The sequence below is a fragment of the Scheffersomyces stipitis genome, chromosome 8, assembly GCF_000209165.1.
Source record: "Scheffersomyces stipitis CBS 6054 chromosome 8, complete sequence".
Taxonomy (NCBI): domain Eukaryota; kingdom Fungi; phylum Ascomycota; class Pichiomycetes; order Serinales; family Debaryomycetaceae; genus Scheffersomyces; species Scheffersomyces stipitis.
In genome coordinates, this window is record NC_009048.1 from 618,163 (window position 1) to 637,735 (window position 19,573).

At 42.4% G+C, this 19,573-nt stretch overlaps 8 protein-coding genes across 8 annotated transcripts; 4 read left to right on the top strand and 4 right to left on the bottom strand. All coding sequences in view use genetic code 12, as the record gives it.

The window, feature by feature from the left end:
* Nucleotides 1-22: 22 nt before the first annotated feature.
* On the bottom strand, nucleotides 23-1,633 carry STE7 (Serine/threonine-protein kinase STE7 homolog; the record flags this gene model as incomplete). The annotated part of the gene is made up of 2 exons (XM_001386675.1): nucleotides 23-1,245; nucleotides 1,285-1,633. The coding sequence occupies 2 exons, from the start codon at nucleotides 1,631-1,633 to the stop codon at nucleotides 23-25; spliced, it is 1,572 nt and encodes a 523-aa protein (XP_001386712.2).
* Nucleotides 1,634-3,352: 1,719 nt separating this feature from the next.
* On the bottom strand, nucleotides 3,353-5,334 carry GBF1 (G-box binding factor). Its single transcript, XM_001386676.1, has one exon. It carries the CDS (start codon nucleotides 5,107-5,109, stop codon nucleotides 3,484-3,486), a length of 1,626 nt encoding a protein of 541 aa, XP_001386713.2. The 5' UTR covers nucleotides 5,110-5,334; the 3' UTR covers nucleotides 3,353-3,483.
* Nucleotides 5,335-7,397: 2,063 nt separating this feature from the next.
* Nucleotides 7,398-7,694, bottom strand: PICST_50220 (predicted protein; the record flags this gene model as incomplete). The annotated part of the gene is made up of 1 exon (XM_001386677.1): nucleotides 7,398-7,694. One exon carries the CDS (start codon nucleotides 7,692-7,694, stop codon nucleotides 7,398-7,400), a length of 297 nt encoding a protein of 98 aa, XP_001386714.1.
* A 630-nt stretch (nucleotides 7,695-8,324) lies between these two features.
* On the top strand, nucleotides 8,325-9,665 carry PICST_33854 (predicted protein; the record flags this gene model as incomplete). The annotated part of the gene is made up of 2 exons (XM_001386484.1): nucleotides 8,325-9,201; nucleotides 9,235-9,665. 2 exons carry the CDS (start codon nucleotides 8,325-8,327, stop codon nucleotides 9,663-9,665), a joined length of 1,308 nt encoding a protein of 435 aa, XP_001386521.2.
* Nucleotides 9,666-9,910: 245 nt separating this feature from the next.
* XUT4 (high affinity xylose transporter (putative) (HGT3)) lies at nucleotides 9,911-11,539 on the bottom strand (the record flags this gene model as incomplete). Its single annotated transcript, XM_001386678.1, has 2 exons — nucleotides 9,911-9,989; nucleotides 10,032-11,539. Coding segments are annotated over 2 exons (1,587 nt in total), but the record flags the coding sequence as incomplete, so codon positions are not given.
* Nucleotides 11,540-12,937: 1,398 nt separating this feature from the next.
* On the top strand, nucleotides 12,938-13,288 carry PICST_33856 (predicted protein; the record flags this gene model as incomplete). The annotated part of the gene is made up of 1 exon (XM_001386485.1): nucleotides 12,938-13,288. One exon carries the CDS (start codon nucleotides 12,938-12,940, stop codon nucleotides 13,286-13,288), a length of 351 nt encoding a protein of 116 aa, XP_001386522.1.
* Nucleotides 13,289-14,058: 770 nt separating this feature from the next.
* On the top strand, nucleotides 14,059-16,741 carry MCM2 (DNA replication licensing factor, MCM2 component (Minichromosome maintenance protein 2)). The gene has a single exon (XM_001386486.1). The coding sequence runs from the start codon at nucleotides 14,096-14,098 to the stop codon at nucleotides 16,673-16,675; it is 2,580 nt and encodes an 859-aa protein (XP_001386523.2). The 5' UTR covers nucleotides 14,059-14,095; the 3' UTR covers nucleotides 16,676-16,741.
* A 616-nt stretch (nucleotides 16,742-17,357) lies between these two features.
* MCO15 (serine/threonine protein phosphatase) lies at nucleotides 17,358-18,257 on the top strand (the record flags this gene model as incomplete). The annotated part of the gene is made up of 1 exon (XM_001386487.1): nucleotides 17,358-18,257. A coding segment is annotated over one exon (900 nt), but the record flags the coding sequence as incomplete, so codon positions are not given.
* Nucleotides 18,258-19,573: the final 1,316 nt, after the last annotated feature.

Consider the following 19,573-nt stretch of genomic DNA (forward strand, 5'->3'; position numbering starts at 1 on the left):
CATACATTGACTAATACTCTGTCTATTTGTCTTCTGTCTTTTCCTTATGGAGTTTTCTGATCTTCTTGGCCCATGACTTTACGTCTTTTTCAAACACACCTTCTTCTACACCTTTGAGGAATCCATCTTTGTCATCCAAGAGCTCACGTGGAGACTTACGAAGACTATCGTCTTTAATCAAGGACGAGTCAATAAACTGGCACAACAAGGGATCGAACTTCTGTTTTGTAATGTTGTTAATCTTTCCTGTCAATGTTGGTGGAGTCTCGTTAACAATTCGTTGAAGCAAGTCTAAAATACCTTCAGGGCCACCTGTCTGACCAGCTTCATCGTCTGACCATACTGGTACACCGTTAGCTAATTCTATCAACATCAACCCCATCGACCAGACATCAGACTTGACACCATAGTTTAGACCTTGTATTCTTTCGGGCGACATGTACGTAGATGTTCCTACAAAGGTGTCTGCCATGGCCAAGGAGTTTGTCAATTCTCTGGAGACACCAAAGTCACAAAGTTTGAACTCTCCTTTATGGGTCATAAGCACATTGCTAGGTTTGATATCTCTGTGAATGATTTTGTGAGTAGTGTAAAGATACGACAAGCCACTGAGAATCGAGTACGCAAGCTTCTTAAGCACATAAAGTGGGAACTGTTTGTCATCGCAGAGAGGGAGTATCTTGTCTAGAGAACCACAATTACAATACTCCATGCAGATCACGATGGTGTTGTTAGTGTTGAGGAAAGCACCGTAGAACTCAATGATGTACGGAGACTGGCATTCGTGCAAGATCCGTAATTCGCGAATAATCTGAGTCTGTATCACCGTTTTTAGATCGATATGAATCGTTTTCTTAGCCATGGTTTTCTGAGTTGGTACATGCAAAATCTTGCAGACCGTTCCTGAATTGCCTGAGCCCAAATTCTTGAGAGTTACCAAATCGTCGTTGTTCAAAGTAAATGATGAGGTCGTGGCTATGGGAGACATGGTATTATTTTGTAGGATCATAGAGTTATCCACCAAATTGTTGACCCTGTTGTTGGGCTCCAAGGGAGACGATGCTGAAGACTTAGTAGGAGAAATGGAAGATATGACTGTTTGCCGTTTTCGGTTCAAAGGAGTTACATGTTGGTTTAAAGATGCAGTGGAAAGCTCCAAATTTGAGATCTGATTTATGATCAAGTTCGTAGACGACTGCTGGTCGGGATCGAACTTTGTGTTTGTTTGTTTGACGTCGATCTGATCTGGTTTCTTGTAGTCGACTGTCTGGCTGATGATGTAACCGGAATGCAGGGGCTGGCTGTCCTTCTGTTTCAAATTAAGGAGTGGAGCAGGTCTCACATTGATGCGATTCTGTCTTAGAGAAGAGCCTTCAAATTTCAAGGAGGAATGGTCAGTGTCTGTGAATTTTGCTTCTGGAGAAGCGTTCAACGACAACTTCTTGAAGTTCTTTCTCTTCAATGTCTTGGACTGAAGAATGCCAGAGTCAGTATCGGCTATGCGAGGAGATCCTGCAAGAGGAGAACCAGTGGAGAAATGCGTACTCTCAATAGGAGTTGACGGTATAGGCGGTAACTTCTTATCCTTGGTGGAGCATAGGGATGACAGCGAGTTGTTGCTGAGGTGCATCATGATGGAAACGAGTGATTGGTACAAATAATGAAGATAAAACTAGATGAGATGAAAAATTGATGTGAAACAGACTAAGGCGGACTAAACTGATAACTACTACTGATTATGAGGTTATAAGTAGTAACTATAATGATAAGAGATGAATTGACGAAGCTACCGTAATGTGGATACAAGCATCAAATCAATTTCAAAACCAATGAATCAAGTTACAAACAACTTCGCCTAATCTGTCGCGAATGTTTCCTCTGGAAGTTGAAAATTGAAAGCACTGAGAGCGAATAATCAAACTATGTCGGAAAGGAAGGATAATAGAGACTGGGGACACAAGACAAGCGCTGGTTCCACAGATGGCCGTATGCTTGAGGTGATGGTGGTTGATAGGGCCGGAACGTGGCAGTGTACTAGTTTGCGTTTAGCAAAAAATAGTGTTGGAGCAATTGTTAGATGTCAAGTTCAGCCAATCTTGTTTTGTTAGCTACAACTCACTATCGGCTGAATGTCGTGGACCGAGGGTGGATGTCGCGTGTCGCAGGCGCAAAGTAAGGGAAACAATGCTACGATATGTGGGGAATCTTTTTGTTAGCTGGAAAAGGATGCGAATCTGCCTCAGCCAATTTTCTGGTCTCTGTGATTCTTCTAAGGTGTTGGATCTTCAGCGTAGTTACTATATCAGTAGCGTTTCTTCGTTGAAGATATAGATGCTCGACTTCGTAGAGAAGCATTGCTGCGTTTTCTCTGAGAATTATACTGGTGATAGCTGACAAGGCCATTTGGCTAGACCTTCTCGTTACCCATCTGAAACTTATCTGGCACCTGTTTTGATTGCATACAATCCTGTCAGCTGCTACCGTAACGTCGCCTCAAGCTAGCTTGGCTATACGTTTCAGAAGGTAAGCTTTTCGAGGCAGGTGAATTGACCTGTGGATCATACAGTATCAACTGAGAATCGCACTAAGTCAGTGCCTATGTCTCGTTGTCCCATACAATTTCCATACCTTATTGCAACGGCAGCTGCCCTTATGAAATGCAACCACTCTTTTGCACGACATAATGGTTCGATAATGGTGCCGTAATAGTAAGGGCCGTGGGGGCTGGTGTGAAGACTGCAAACTGCCAAATCGTCGTACCTTCATCACTTTTGGACTCTCTCCCACGCAGCTTTATAGTGTCTTACGCAATTGGCCCAAACTCGGTACCTGAACTGCTGACCCGCTAACGTCATAATCAGAAATTTTTGACGAGACGATGACGTAGGTGTCACTGCACTTGAATCGATCTAGACGGGTGCCACAAAGTGCCAACTGCAATTGTCCGGTAATATTTCCGTCTGCTACCACAACCACACAATCGATGGCATTATGCACCATCTTGTTGAAACAGATGGACCTTGCATGCTGCACTGCTTCTCCTCAAAAATTATGATTGTATGCAGGAGACAGAAGCTTACCTGTGTTGGATAGCGTCTTGTGAAACATTTGCTATACTCTAATTGCCAATTCTTGGGAATCAGAGTTGTCTCAAGCAAAGGGTCACGAAACGTTCTCCGTTTAACTTCCTGGTAGTTGTCTTCGCTCTAAACTTTAAACCCTTAGATTGCATCGTACTGCAGATGATGCATGTACCCCTTGATTTCTCGTGGGAAATATTTCTGCTCCACCAAGCATGCGCATTCGTAGAGCGCCAATCTTCATTTCCCTTGTTCTGATCTACGCTAGTGGTAGTTACTAATATTTCTATTTCCTAGATAAACCCGACACCACTATTAAAATGTGAAATAACGAAAGAGATTAATAAATATGTACAATAAAAGAATCGTAAGCGAATCGTAACCCAATGACCATGTCCTATAATTAGGCACCCTGGAACTCGTAGACCGTGCCCTTAGAGGGGTCATATTGCTTTAGCTGTGTGCTCATAACTTGCTGCGGTTGGTTCTGTTGCTGATGGGCTTGTGTGAATACCTGGTTAAAGGCCTGTTGCTGGATTATAGCTTGGTTATACTGCGCTTGCGCAAACTGTTGAGCATTGAAGTTTTGATTCATAGGAAGCTGCGGATACTGGGCTTCTGCAGCCCCGGAAAGAATTGCCATTGCTGCGTGCTGATCATTGGGCATTATAGCAAGTTGTTGAGAAATAGCATTCCCATTGTGTGAAATATTATTCATCATAGAATTTGTAGAATCATGGTTGTTGCCATTAGTATTGAGACTGTCGATACTAGTGTTGGGCGACGACTTGGACATTCTCTTTTTCCTGTTCCGACAGTTGACACACACCTTGTGCTTACCAACATCGGCAGGAGGTAGGGCTTTAGCACAGCGATTGCAATTGCCCATTTTCTCTAGATTTGTACGCCTTATTTTGTCATTTTCTCTACATCGCTGACATACTTTGTAGTTCCCGGCTTTGGCATCTTTTTTGGCCGGCTGCTTGATGTCATCTCCTACTATGATGGAGGCATCTAGTGGTCCAGAGCAATGTACACATTTACCCTGAGCTGCCCGACTGGCTTTCCTCGTACGGAGGTTCAGCCTACACATGGAACACAAGACATACATCTGTTCATCTGTAGGGATTTCTGACCCACACCGACGACAAATTCCTTCCTTGTCTTTTGTCTTTTTCTGCCACTTTCTAGACCGTTTTCTTTGTAGGTCTCTACAGTGCTGACAGAGTTTAAAAATTTTCGGCTGAACCAATAGCTTTGTAGAGTCTGCAGACTGAGGCAATATGATTGGTTGATCAAACTCTTTCTTACATCTGGAACAGGAAGCCCGAAGAATTTGGTCACCCTCTGCATTGTGTAGCTCGCTCGAAATAGAGGTCACCAAAGACTCGCTCTTGTCTCTGATTGGCGGATCACTGGTGCCATTCACTATCTGCTGTTGCATGTGCAAGGGAGGAATAGGAGAGACGAGCTTTTTATCAGAGTACGACGAATTCGAGTTGCTATCTCCTGAACTGCCCATATCATCCAAACGAACATCTAGATGATACTGATGTTGATGTGTGTTGTTATGAGGTTGTTGTTGGATCTGCTGTTGTATTATAGTTGGTCCATACAGCAGCTGAAGTGGAAGCTCCGTGTGCAACTGGCTGCTGGTGGACGGTACCTGCTGAAGGTGGTAGGTATTGTGAAGGTCCATGTTCTGAATCTGTTGATGTTGGTGTAGTTTGGGATCGTCCTGGAGCATAGTCCTGCCGGTTACGATGGAATTAGAGTTGGACAAGTCAAAATCCAGTGAAGCAAGCTTATGGTTTGGGTCATGCTGATGTTGCTGTAGTGAACGAGGTTGGCTATTTGACGGAGATACGATTGAATTTGGTGTATATTGTTGAAGGTGTTGTTGCTGAAGGTTTTGGTGCTGAGTTTGGGCCTGGAGATGGTGCTGGATAGATAGGTTCAACTGAGGATTCAAATCCGGGTTCGACCCCGAATCCAACAGCGTTTCCATGCCGAGAAAATGATGTTCCATTTTTAATAGTACAAGTTGTATAGGTTTTATTAAGACTGTGTTCCTCTTAGGAAAGTATAGCTGGTTTCAATCTTTTGAATGACTAAACCATGAACTGAATTGTGTGAATTACAATGAACTGTAAGTGTGGGTTTTCCGCCAATTGGCACTAGGCCAGATACCAAAGGATAGATGGAGACGCTCACACGTTCTGCGAATGGTGGGGCTTGTGTTATCAAACGGCTGGTGGTGGTCGAAGTTACCCTTCTAGAGAAAGAAACTGTACAGCTGGAAAATAACTCTTTCGCTTTGCAGGTCAATAAGATTAATGATTTTTTTTGATGCGAATGTCCCAACTAGAGCATAACTGTCACTGTAGACCTGACAATTACTCTCCAGAAAAATTGTCGAGATTCCCAGGTGAATTGGTTCGTCCGAATCTATTGAGAGTCGAGTTGGTCTTGTACTAAAATCTGTTCTCAAGAAGTGCTTGATGTTATAATAGTCTAGGATTTACTTCTGGCGCAAGTTTACTGGTGTTCCGGCAAATGAGGAAGTGGTAATGTGGCTGTGGTGAGTATATCAATTCACACTATAATGGATGTGCAACCTATAGTGATGTAGATGAGACTCAGCAAAGTAGTAGCAAAGTAGTAGCAAAGTAATTCTATGAAGTTTGCTCGACTATTTATAGAGACATAGACTGGGTTATTTCGAAGTAGGTGCAGATGCTCTGGTTATTTATATTTTTTTACTAAACCTAAGTTGCTGCACAGTGCGATTTGAGTGCTGGGTGCAATCTCTCAGTGTAAGAATTGCCAATACTCGTATAGTTCTCGCCAGTGGGACAACTGTATAGTTTAAGTTGTTGTGTTTTTCTTGGGCATTCTATTGTTGACTGTGTCCGCCCGGATGCAATAAAATCGATGTTTTTTATTATCATTCGGAGTAGTTTCTTTTCAGACCAAAAGTGAAAGCAAAGTCTTCCAAAATAATCTACGCAAACTACATATGTTGTCCAAAGTGTAACCTTATTTCACTACGTAATCCTACTTGCAGACTGGAACCCTCGTGATTAGTCAAGACTTGGCGACACATTTATTGTGTAGGATTCTTTGTGCCAATTTTGCAAATCGAAACATTATGCTGGAAATAGATAGAAATAAATTTTCCCCAACCGATGCATTCCAGGAGCAAAAAATATTAGTGCCTAAAAAATACAATTAAACCGATCGTCGAGCTTGAGAATATTGAAAATAGGCAACAGACTGATAACCCAGTGAGTCGTGGCAAAGTTCCCGGTTCAGTAGAAGCTATCTGTCTGAGTTTAAACGAATGAAGATCTTGTCATTGAGATTGTGTTAGTTGAACAGTTCATAGTAGTAATTTTTGACACCTAAAGTTAGCGAATTATTGTACGGACTATCGCCGTTTGCGATTTCCTGTTCCAAGCAAATAGGTTAATGAACTTTCTAGCGTCTACAAAATCTTTAAAATTGGTGGACTTTAAAATCCTCAGCAGTTTAACTGTAAATCCTTAAGCCTCGGGTAGAATAGACTACGTGGTATGAATCATTACTTCTGCAGCGCTTGGTGTGGCATAAGCTTATTTATTTTTCTGAGTTCGTAATGTTCCTCATCATCTGAATGGGATCTTCCTTTGTACACTGCAGTTTGTCCTCCTCGTCCCCCGCCTTCAACTAAGAAAAAGCAAGCATCAGCCATTTCTAAAGCTAAAATCGACCACTTCCTCTTGTAGTTCTGCGCAACGCGGAAATCAAGCTAATTTCTCCTACTTTCGCAATCATTGGCATTCCACCATCGTATGTGCAATAGACATCTACTAAGTAGTTATAATTAAGAGAAAACGGGGAATCTTCGACTACTTGCTTATTAGCATAGACCATGCGTCCTCTCTGGCTAGTAGAAGGTGTATTTTCCTGATCTTGCGAAAATAATTGAGATCTCGCTTGCAATTGAAGATCGATCACAATGTCGGCAAGATATAACGGTTGCTCCCTTTTTGCATACCTGCAATGCAGCCTTTGTCATCGACATCTGAGATTTATCTTGCATTGCAAAGCTAGCCAACGCGGATCCAACGGGGAGTTTTCAAATGAGGTCCAAGTTCCTTGGTAAAAATATTGATCGACTCTACGTTGGTATCATCCGATGGAATGAAATAATCGTTTCAGAATGAAGGAATGCCTTACTTGGTGAATGTATAGTGTCTTGGAGGCATTAGCTGTTTCATAATTGACCTGTTCATTGCTGCTATATACATGAATTCTATACAAGATACCCATTGTTCATTCGAATTTCTTCTTCCACACCAACTGGCCTACTTCTCCAGCTCTGTAGGCACCTAAACCAAACAACACTATACCAAATCCTTTAACGGTTTTCTGCCACCAGATGGGATTCTTTGCAAAGTCGATTTTGCCAGTTTTTGGGTCTTTGAAAAGGGTATTGGAGTTCAAATAGACACCCCCTGCTAGAGCCACGACCGATTGCACTGCAGTACAAGGAATACAGCCCTCGCCGATCTCATCCTCAGTCAAGGGCCGCGATGGAGGTGGATTGAACACATTGAGAATATTCGACATTCTGGAATTGGTGTATTTTTTCGTAAATAAATAAGCTTCTGATTACTGTATATTTTTCCACCACTGGTCACCTTTATGCTGGCTTCGTGTCTGTGTTCACCAATTCCGTTGTTATGTTGTTAGCAATATATAATTATCAAATTGGTTTTGCCATCTCTGAATCCGAAAGCTGGAGTAATGAGATTGAAAAAAAAAATGCGATTAGGATGTTCTCTGCAGGTTTAACCATATACCTGAAAAGTTCCAGCTTGTATCTGTGAGCCAATAATGACTCTTCAACGTCAGCAGAGGATTTACCTTCACCAGAAACTATTTCGGCGTAACATTCTTACTAATAAGAAAATGGCTAGTGTGGTTATAAACGCCACCAAGATTCGGCCTCTTTTCTTGGTTTTAGAGCGCCAAAAATGGACTTCTATCTCTTCCTTCAGATCAATTCTGGTCTGTACAAGAAATTCAAGAAATTCAAGATACAATTCTACGTCCAATTCTAACTATTCAAGAAGACACTATTCGAATGGTCAGTATAGCTACCAATACAATCAGCCGTACAATGCAGGTACTACCATCTGGAGAAAGTTGCTTTACGTAGGAGTTGGCTTTGTAGCTCTTACTGGCTATGGCTACTATATGTTCTGGCCCAAGCATACATTTCCAAAGTCGGTTGCTGCTATCCTTAGGAAAGGGCTTTGGGCGGAAAGTGAAAAGGGCGAAAATGACTACCAATTAGCTCTAAAGTACTATTTAGAAGCTCTTGAGCATTGTAATGAAATTGGCATGGATACTCTTTCTGATGAATACACGGGAATCCAATTGAAAGTAGGAGAAATGTTTGAACGTCTCAACATGCCCCAGGACGCAGCATTTGTATATAACGAGATTGCCACGTTATATTTGATGGTTTTGACAGCAACACCAGAGTCAGAACAAGGTAGAAGAATCAACGACAGAGAGCATAGACGTCATCTCATCCAGAAAGATTTGAGAATCGCAACCAAGTTGGTAGAGTTGAACCGAGACAATCCACAATTGTGTCGAGCAATCTTGATTACCCACTTGATTATTGCTCAGGACGAAGTTAGAAAACAGTCTCCATCGTCTGCTAGCCAATTGGCTAAGTTAACCCTGCCTGATGAGGTGCACACAACAGACAACTATAAGGCTACTGTACATGACGACTCAATAGTAATTAGGAATGGAGATGTAGTCACTAGTTTCAAAAAGAGTCCTGAACTATGGGAGCCTTTTGCAGAGGAGTACTTCAATGCCATGGACTTGTTGGGTGCTTTCTGTATTTCACTTGGAGACTTATCCATGGCTTCTAAAGTGAAGATATCCATGACTGAGTCCATGTTATTGGCAGATGTTGAACCACACAAGATTCTTCTTTCCCAGTGTAATCTAGGATCCTTGCTTTACTTGCAGGCTGAAGAGTTTCAAGCGCAAGAAATTGCATGGAGAAGAAAATTCTCCCAACAATCGGGTATTGAATACGAGAAGATCAAGAGTGAAGAGTTGTTAAATAATCTTTCCAACTCAGAACAGGTTCAGAAGGAGTTGGAAAAAGCTATCCCTGCTGCTGATAAAATAAAATATGAAGAATCCATTGCTTCAAAAGATAAATGTCTCCAATTATCAATCAAATCCTACGAATCAGTACTTGAGTTTGCCAAAGGTTTACCTCAGGAAATCGTCAAGGGCAATACCGCAGTCGGTGAAGGAGTAGCATTAGCCACTTATGGGTTAGGTGTTGTATATCTTCATCTTTCGCAATATGATAAAGCTGAGAGATTGTTGAGAGAGTCGAGAGTTAGGTCGAAGAACTGTGGCTACGATGAATTGATCACTCAAATTGAACGTGAATTGAATAAGTTATTCAAAGAAAAGAAGAATTTGAAGATTGCAGATCCTAAGAATCCAGCCCCTACTGATGAAGACATTGAGATAGATATCCTCTTGAAGAAAACATAATCTAAATAGCTTGTGGATAATGTGTCATTGGGACATTAATATTTATGGGAAACAGAATAAAACATGCATTGCGTATGATTATGTATATGAACAATAAAATAGCAGTCAATCAAACGAAAAGGCATTATAACTTCATTCATTTCTTCATACATTTACTGTCTGCGGAGAAGCCCTGCCTCTTCGTCAATACTCTTTTCCTCTTTGGCACCGAAGAATACCTTATGAAGTCGGCTTCCAATTGTATTTTCCATCTCATTCAACTTGTACTTAAAGATTTCATCAAAGGTTGGTGGTTCAATTTCCTGCGGAATATTGCTGGAAATGCTTGGAATTATGGCATCGACTGAATGGACTGACGCATCAGACTTTATTGGTTTTAATGGTGGTACTGGCGAAAGGGTAGCAGCTCCTGTGATTATGCCATCGTAATCAGGCCTCATGCTTGAAGGATTTCTAGCCAATGAAGCCGCTGTCTGATGCAAACTATCCTGGTAGTTTTCTGAAGAGATGACACTTGCTCTCCTGGCATTACTGTTAGACTCGGTCGCACCATACCCAGTGGAAGGAGTTGAGTGATATGAAAATATTGACGAATTATCATCGAATACGGAGCCCATATCCTCCAATGCTAAACCCTTGGTCTCTGGAAATAAAAATCCAACAGCAAAAAACGATAATACACACGAAGTTGCCGGGATCAAGTAAGTTCTCCAGGTAATTGTATCCAACAAAATAGGTGTCATCTCTCCAACAATAAAGTTAAAGAGCCAGTTGGTTGCAGTAGACATGGCAGCACCTTTTGATCTAACTGAGTTAGGGAACACTTCGCTCATGAGCCAAGGAATTGGACCCCAACTGTATCCAAAAGCAGCATTGAATACGATTACACTGCCAACCACAACCCCGGGTGTGTATGTGTTGTTTAAGAATAACGAACAAGCAATGGTTAAGAGCGGAACACCCATGAGCACAGATCCAGATAAAAGCAAAGGTTTTCTGCCCCAAGAATCAACTAAGTACCATGGAGGAATGGTACTAAAGATGTAGATAATGGAGTTGATACCAGTCATCAAGATAGCTTGTCTACCAACCCAGCCAGCAGATTCGAAGATCATAGGAGCATAGTAAGATACCATGTTTATACCATTCATCTGGGCAAACATTTGCGAAAAGCATGCCACAGAAAGTCTCTTGGTATATTTGGTGAACAAATACTGGTACGATCTCTCTCCGCCTTCAACTCTGGCTATCAAGACACTTTCCTTTATGTTTCTGTACTCAGCAATAGCATCATCGTCTTCCACATCACCATCTGCATACAAGTCAGAAATGACAATCATGCCTTCGATATCATGGTTGTGATCCAAGAGCCATCTAGGGGTTTCTACAATAAGGAATGAACCAATAAATAACATGGAGCCAATAACAACCTGAACATACAATGGGCTCCTCCAGCTGAAATCATTGTCTAAAAATGAAAACCCGTAGTCTACCCAAATACTACTAGCATATCCAATGATATTTCCGGTGAACTCCAAACAGGCATAGAAACCTCTATCGTCTGGGGGGCTGATTTCAGACTGGTAGCATGGGATGATGGTTGTCAAAAAGCCAATGGCAATACCGGCAATCAATCTTCCTAGTGAGAGATTGACAATATTGACCGAAGTAGCTTGTACAAGACCGCCTACTACAAAAATGAAAGACCCGTATCTAATGGTTCTTCTTCTGCCAACGATGTCACCTACTCTTCCAGCTATGAAGGAGGAAAAAAGTGCGCCGATCTCTAAGATAGCAATCATAGTACCCACTTCAACAGGAGTCGGGTTGTGGTAGTAGTCTTTGAAGTATTCGTTAGTCAATAACGAAGACATAAGACCTTGTTCAAATCCGAAAATGAAGACTCCTAGAGACACGAAAATAGACGTGAATACAAGAAGAGGCTTGCCCACAAAGTAGCTCTCCCTGATTTGGATGTTATGATGGGCATTGCGGTGAACTTCCATGATGAAAATATAGGTATAACGAATGTATAGAAGTTCTCTAAATCTCTAAAGAAGCTCTGGTAGAATAGAATTGAAATATTAGTACACTGATGTGTATATATGTAGTTGCTCTATGAAAGTCTAATGCTGGACATAGATAAATGAATACTGCTCTATGGTTGAACTTGTACTAAAGTGATCCCAATTGCAAACTTCTACGTCTCGAAACTACTACTAGCACTAAACCTGGCATCAGCAGAAAGTTGGCTTGATTGTTCTTATCGGCCATACAATATTTCAGAATTGGCGTCATAGGCACGTGACCGGCCATCTATTTTTGTTGTTTATTTGTGTCTTGGGAGTAGCAGACTGAAACTGGTGCAAGTCGACTGAAGTGGAGAAAACTGAGAAAACTGAGGAAACTTGGCTTGTCTTGTTGTGTTCGAGATGATGGCATGAGTAATAGTAGTTGAAATATGCTATGTACTATTGTTCTACTTTGACTTATTGTGTGTAACAATTTTGAAAATCTGAAAATCTGAAAATTTACATATTCAGAGAGAATTTTGTCTAATTTATTGATTTTTTGATACGTGAGAGTAGAAATTCCAATATTTAAGATTTTCAACATTTTTATTTCTGCTCCCATCAATATAATCTATTCATTTGCATTCCATCTACTCTACAAACCAACTTAAATAAACCCAAATATAATTACTTCTTAGCATTTAATGCCTCTTTGTATTTTCACATATCCATGAGAAGTAAGCGGCCCGCTTGCCTATTCAGTTTTGGTTCTGTGCGGCATCCTGCCTAATCGAGAGCTGCCCTATATCCCATGAGGGGGAGAACAAGAACGACGGACATCCCTCCGAAGAACTAGCCAATGCGGTGTGAGCCCCTCGGAGTTCGTATGTCAGCTGTGTCTTCATCTAATCTCGTTTAGACGTTATTGGTGGTTCATTTTCATAAGGTCCGGTTTCATACCAGCAGAACCAGACACCTCATCGCAGCTCTTTTCAAAACTTCAAACACCCCCGACATCGTGTTCAAAATCTCTAAAACTCCGAAGAACGTTTACGGCTCCTGTCTCCTCTATAGTGCTGTTTATGTTGTGCCCCGAAACAAAATTTTTCCACGTTGCACAGAAACGTTCCCCCTCCTCTGGCATCGAAATATAGAGACTCATCGATAAAAAATTATTATTATTGCTACGGCCACCGTTTTTCAAACATCTCTATAAATACTGTGGTGGGCCCTGAGTTTCGGTCTCGGAGTAGAATTAATATGTCACTATCCAGTACTCTCGCTAATACAGACCAAACTCCTCAACTAAAGAGAAGAAAGTTGGATCAACCTGTACCGATATATCCAACAAAGACAACAGCCATGTCCTCCAACAACAGCTTTATTAACCAGCACGGTACCATCGTCAACAACACCAACGGCACCATCACACCTAACACGTACGCCGGTGTGACCGACGACGTTGAGATGCTCACAGAAGAAAGCTTCTCCAAGAAGCACACTTCTCTCGAATGTCCTTGTGGACACCTTCATGGACCGGGCCAGGGCCACGACCATGACATTGCAGCCGTTGGCTTCTTAGCAGAGCCTTTGTTGCGTGGTCCAGAATAAGTATGGTCTGCGACCTCTGTACGGTGCTAAAAAATAATTATTTTAATGTGAACTTAGAATTAGAGATCCTACGGGAATCGGGTTGTATACTAGCTTAATAATATATGGGATTTTAGGTATGTGAACAATGAACAGTTTGTAGTGAGAAGAGGTGCTTGGGGAGAAATCGTGCACATTATTTGCTGGCGAAAACTGTCAGATTCTGGATATAGAGATGCTTGTGTGAGACTGCGATCGAGATCTTCTCTCGATTTCATGAGACCAAATACCAGAAAAGTTCCAGGAGAAAAAGAAAGAGAAAAGGAAAGAGAAAAGTGGTTCTTCACTTACGTCCTTTCTTGCTTAGTAGTCTTTCCATTTCTTCTTCAAAATAGCTCTATGTTCTTTCTCACTGTATTCATTCTGATGGATGGTGGTTATATATCGTATAAATCGCTTGAATATTCCAACAAACAAAACAACAAAACAACAAAACAAGACTTTCTAGCTTTGTTACAAGTGTATTGTTCAATATGGTTGTTCTTTTAGAATTTCTCTATCTTAGTGGGATCTCTTCCTCATATTCTCTTCTCTCTGCCAGCATTTTGCACCTGTACTAATTATACCCAAATGGGAAAGGTACTTTAATTGTACGCGTCTGCGCCCTGCAGGACACCCATAGCAGATTTTCCACTGTTCGTGATTTCTCCTTCTCTGATTTATTCATACCTCTGTTTACCAATTGTGATTCTTGTTTCGAATTCTTGTATTCTCATTAATCTATTCTCATTAGTTTAGTTTATATTTTGAAACTAGCAACTAAACACGATGTCGAGTCCTCCATCCGCTAGCCGAGGCTCCAGAAAGAGACAGGCAGAAGACGAAGATGAGCGTTCGTCTACTCATCAGCCCTCATCACCCTTGGGCTCCAGTCCACAATTGCCACCTTCTTCGCCTGCTATTCCTTTCGATATGGCCGCTGAAGAAGAAGACGAAATTCACAATGACGTTGCTGACTTGAATCCTTCCGACGAAGAGGAAGGTGAAGACTTGATGGAAGGCATGGAACGTGACTACCGTTCCCGGGCCGAACAGGACCACTACAACATGTCTGATATCGACGACGACGAGTACGAGGCTATGGATGCCGCCACCAGAAGACGAATCGACGAACAAATGAACCGTCGTGATCAGCTTTTGAACAATACCCATTCTCGTCAACAGGCTTTCTTAGAAGACGACGAAGACAACGAAATGGACCAGGAGTTGGATATGCTCGGTTTGCCCATCCAGAGAAGAAGAAGAAGACAATATGACAACGACGCTGACGAAATGCTTGACGATGTTGAAATCGATCCTTTTAACGAAGAATTGTCTCTAGAGAGTTTGACAGATATAAAGGCTCCCAGTATCACCGAATGGATTCTTCAGCCAGCCGTATCACGTTCCATTGCCCGTGAATTCAAGTCGTTTTTGCTTGAATACACCGACGATAAAGGTAGATCGGTTTACGGTGCCCGGATCAGAACGTTGGGTGAAGTCAATGCCGAATCGTTGGATGTCACATACGAGCACTTGGCTGATTCCAAGGCTATCTTGGCTCTCTTCTTGGCCACATCCCCTTCAGAGATGCTCAAGATCTTTGATATTGTTTCCATGGAAGCCACGGAATTGCATTACCCCAACTATTCGCAGATCCACCTGGAAATCCATGTCCGTATAGTCGGATTTCCTAAGCACACGAACTTGCGTGATTTGCGTGAAAACGACTTGAATCAGTTGATTAAAGTTGGTGGTGTAGTCACCAGAAGAACAGGTGTGTTTCCCCAGTTGAAATATGTCAAGTTCGACTGTCTCAAGTGCGGAGTTGTTCTTGGTCCCTTTATCCAAGATTCAAACACTGAAGTCAGAATCTCATTCTGTACAAACTGTCAGTCCAAGGGTCCGTTCAGAATGAATTCCGAGAAGACGTTGTACAGAAACTACCAAAGAATCACTCTTCAAGAATCTCCCGGCACCGTTCCAGCAGGTAGATTACCTAGACACCGTGAAGTTATCTTGTTGAGTGACTTAGTGGATGTAGCTAAGCCAGGTGAAGAAATCGAAGTAACGGGTATCTACAAGAATAACTATGATGGAAACTTGAATGCCAAAAACGGGTTCCCAGTGTTTGCTACAATAATCGAAGCTAACTCTATCCGTCGTAAGGAAAGCAGCTACAGCGAAAACTCTTTGAGCTCATGGTCAGAAGAAGAGGAACTGCTGTTCAGAAGATTGTCTCAAGAAAAGGGAATAATCGACAAAATTATTTCTTCTATGGCTCCTTCTATTTACGGGCACAAGGATATCAAGACTGCTATAGCCTGTTCTTTGTTTGGTGGTGTTCCCAAGGATGTCAACGGTAAGCATTCTATCAGAGGTGATATTAACGTGTTGTTACTAGGAGATCCTGGTACTGCCAAATCTCAGATCTTGAAGTACGCTGAAAAGACGGCCAATCGTGCTGTGTTTGCTACCGGCCAAGGTGCTTCCGCTGTTGGTTTGACAGCTTCTGTGAGAAAAGATCCTATTACAAGAGAGTGGACTTTAGAAGGTGGTGCACTTGTTCTTGCTGACAAAGGTACCTGTTTAATTGATGAGTTCGATAAGATGAATGACCAAGATCGTACCTCTATTCACGAAGCCATGGAACAACAGTCGATTTCTGTTTCCAAGGCTGGTATTGTCACTACCTTACAAGCCCGTTGTGCCATCATTGCCGCAGCCAATCCTAATGGTGGACGATACAATTCTACGTTGCCATTGTCTCAGAACGTTGATTTGACTGAGCCTATCTTATCGAGATTTGATATCTTGTGTGTTGTAAGAGATTTAGTCAACCCTGAGCTGGACGAAAGACTTGCTAGTTTCGTCATTGATTCGCATATGAGATCACACCCTACCAATACAGAAGATATAGAAGACGATGAAGCTGAAACTGGAGAAGAAGGCGACGGTGTAAGAAGAACTAGAAGAGAAAAGATATCACAGCTTAACAAGCAGAAGGAAAGTGAAATCTCGCCAATTTCCCAAGAATTGCTTATGAAATACATCAACTACGCTCGTGTAAAGGTGCAACCAAAGTTACATCAGATGGATATGGACAAGGTTGCTAGAGTGTATGCTGAGTTGAGAAAGGAGTCTATTTCTACGGGCTCGTTCCCAATCACGGTTCGTCACTTGGAAAGTATCTTGAGAATTGCCGAAGCTTTTGCCAAGATGAGATTGAGTGACTTTGTAAGTCAGAGTGATTTGAACCGTGCCATTAAGGTCAGTATTGACAGTTTTGTGGGTGCCCAGAAGGTCACGGTCCGCAAACAGTTGCAATCCAAGTTCCAGAAATTTACCTTGCCTACCAGAAGAAGGTAACCATGGGGCTTTGTTTCTTGTATGTATTATTTAGAGAGTTAGTTATAATAGGATGTACTTTAGCTGAAATCAGCATAAGCCAATGTAAGTCTCATTTTGCAACTGGGTTCCAGTGGACATAACCGGCCACTTCCGTTTTTGGGGTGTCGCTAAAAAGATGAATTTCCCGATTTCACAGGTAAGTGAAATACGAACCACAATCAAAATTTCGCAGCCAGAATAAAGCAGGATAGATTCCGGAATTCGCACATTCGTGAGGCTTAAGACTCTAACAAAGAGTATAAATTTGTAGAGAAGAAGGAATACGATGGATACAATCTCCGTAATGATAACAAAGGTAGACTAAAAGAAAAAGACTACTTACGCCACCCTCCAGGGCTACTAATTGAACCAGAATCAGATAATGGCAGTGAAATATCAAAAACAACGGTCCTGTATATAATACCAACCATCAGTCGCATTCATGAAGCTATCTCAACCGCGTTTTCCAACTGACCGTGAACTCAGTTTCTTCAGTTTTGTAGTTTCCCGGCAAAGCGCAAATGTTGAATCTAGACAGGTTAGTATTGATTCTATTGTGACCGTTATCTTGTTTATAATGTGAATTGAAGAAGAAAACGTTCAATCTGAGCCAAAACAAATATTTCTCAATCCGTTCTATTACTAACTATTTTTCAGCACCATAGAGAACATCAAGCTATGCAAACACATACCCGAGGCCGACGTGGGGGAGTTGTGTAGCAAGGTGATTGAGTTGCTTATCGAAGAAGCCAATATACAACAAGTGGATACTCCTGTGACTATCTGCGGCGATATCCATGGCCAGCTCCATGATTTGATAACACTATTCAAGACTGGTGGTGAATGTCCAGGCACCCAGTACTTATTTTTAGGAGACTTTGTAGACCGAGGCTTCTATTCACTCGAAAGCTTTTTGCTTTTGATGGCACTTAAAGTGCGGTACCCCGACCGTATCACTCTCATTCGAGGAAATCATGAATCAAGACAGATTACTACCGTATATGGATTCTACGATGAATGTGTGAGGAAGTACGGTTCTGTCAACGTCTGGCGCTATTGCTGCGAAGTTTTCGACTACTTGTCACTAGGAGCCATTGTAGGAGGTAGAGGCGGTGTATTCTGTATTCACGGCGGCTTGAGTCCAGACATCGACACCGTAGACCAGATCCGTATACTCGATCGTAAACAGGAGGTACCGCACGAGGGTGGTATGTGCGACTTGCTTTGGTCAGACCCTGAGGATGTGCCTGGTTGGGCTATCAGCCCGCGTGGAGCAGGCTTCTTATTTGGCGAGAACGAGGTCAAGACCTTCCTACATACCAACAACATCTCATTGATTGCGCGAGCGCATCAGTTGGTGATGGAAGGGTACAAGGAGATGTTCAACCAGGGCTTAGTCACGGTGTGGTCAGCACCTAATTACTGCTATCGGTGTGGGAACATCGCCTCTGTGCTCACTGTCGACGATAACCTCAATCGTGAGTACAAGGTGTTTGAAGCTGCGACGCAGGACGTCAGCAACATTCCTTCCAAGAAGCCTGCCATAGACTATTTCATATGATGACTGTAGTATATAGTTGTAGTAGTATAATGTTCATAATGACCGTCGAGATGTCTCCGAAGCTCTAGATCCTAGATGGACTTCGTGGGGTTGTAGGCAAATGTTATGGACTGAGGATGCTTAGATTCAGTTTAGTGTCAAACCGGCTAGAGCTGACACTAGTGTTATCTGGTTGTCTAACCAGCATTGTTTTGAGGTTACCGTATTTTGCCTACGAATTACCTAGTTGGGCCCTAATCAAAGGTGTGGGATTGACTCAAGGGTAATAGCCTGCACGCTCTCCCCCCTTCTTTCTGGGTGGATCTGCAAACGCGATCCCGATTACAGGAGTGTGCGCCATGTTTGACATAATCACGTGATGGCAATATAAGCAATCTTTTGCAATCTTGAGTGTCGTGTGCCGGAATCGTTTGTCTAAGCGATGGAGCGATGAGTGTAACCAGGTGAGGAATCCCACAGGACCGCCGTGCCTGTATTTTTCGTCTGCGTGGATTGCTTATCCACATCCACAGCAACCAGCGCAGGAGTCGGCGGCACGACGGTTCAGCTGCATGGCGCTTTTCTAGTAGCGTGTCTGGCAGCTGTTCACGAGAACTTGCTATTATTAGTCCCAGATGATAAACAGAGGCTTACGCCGCGACAAGGCCATTTCACAGCTCCTTGTGACAATTACAAATCAAATTTTTTTCACGTACAGTGCTGCATGCGAAAAAGAGGTTCCGGCGCCTTGTTGCAGCAGTGTATTTCATCTCGTGAATAGACAATACTGAGACAATTGTCTGTGTCTTGCCAGTGCTTCACAATAGGCAAGTTTACGTTCTCCGCGCTCGTGGCCGGAGTCTGAACTCAGCGGCTAGAGCCTAAACAACAATATCGTAGGTTTGTGGCTTATTGATAGCAGGTGCAAAATAATTTACGAACGCTGTCCACCACCTGCTCGCCGTTATGTCTACCTGGCGGGATGTAGGTGGATTAAATAATCACCGCCTATACTATTACGTCAGAACTTCCCCAATCGACTTCCTATGTGGCAAGAGGTGCATCTATGTGCCTGTGGATAGGCAGAGAAGGAATTTCTAATGCTGTTTAATTAATTATTTCGCTTTGATTCCCGTTCTGGTTCATTGTGAAACGGGACCCAATTACGGTCTCCGGGTGTAGTGCTAACTGTCCATCCTGCCAAGGAACACTTCCTTGGTGAAGAAAACCCAAGGTATTGAAGAGTATTTTTCTTAGAGTATTGAATAGGCTTTGATGGCTGTGGGCTCAGCGGGTATCCAGGGTATCCATGGCACTCGAAATAAGACCACTCAAGG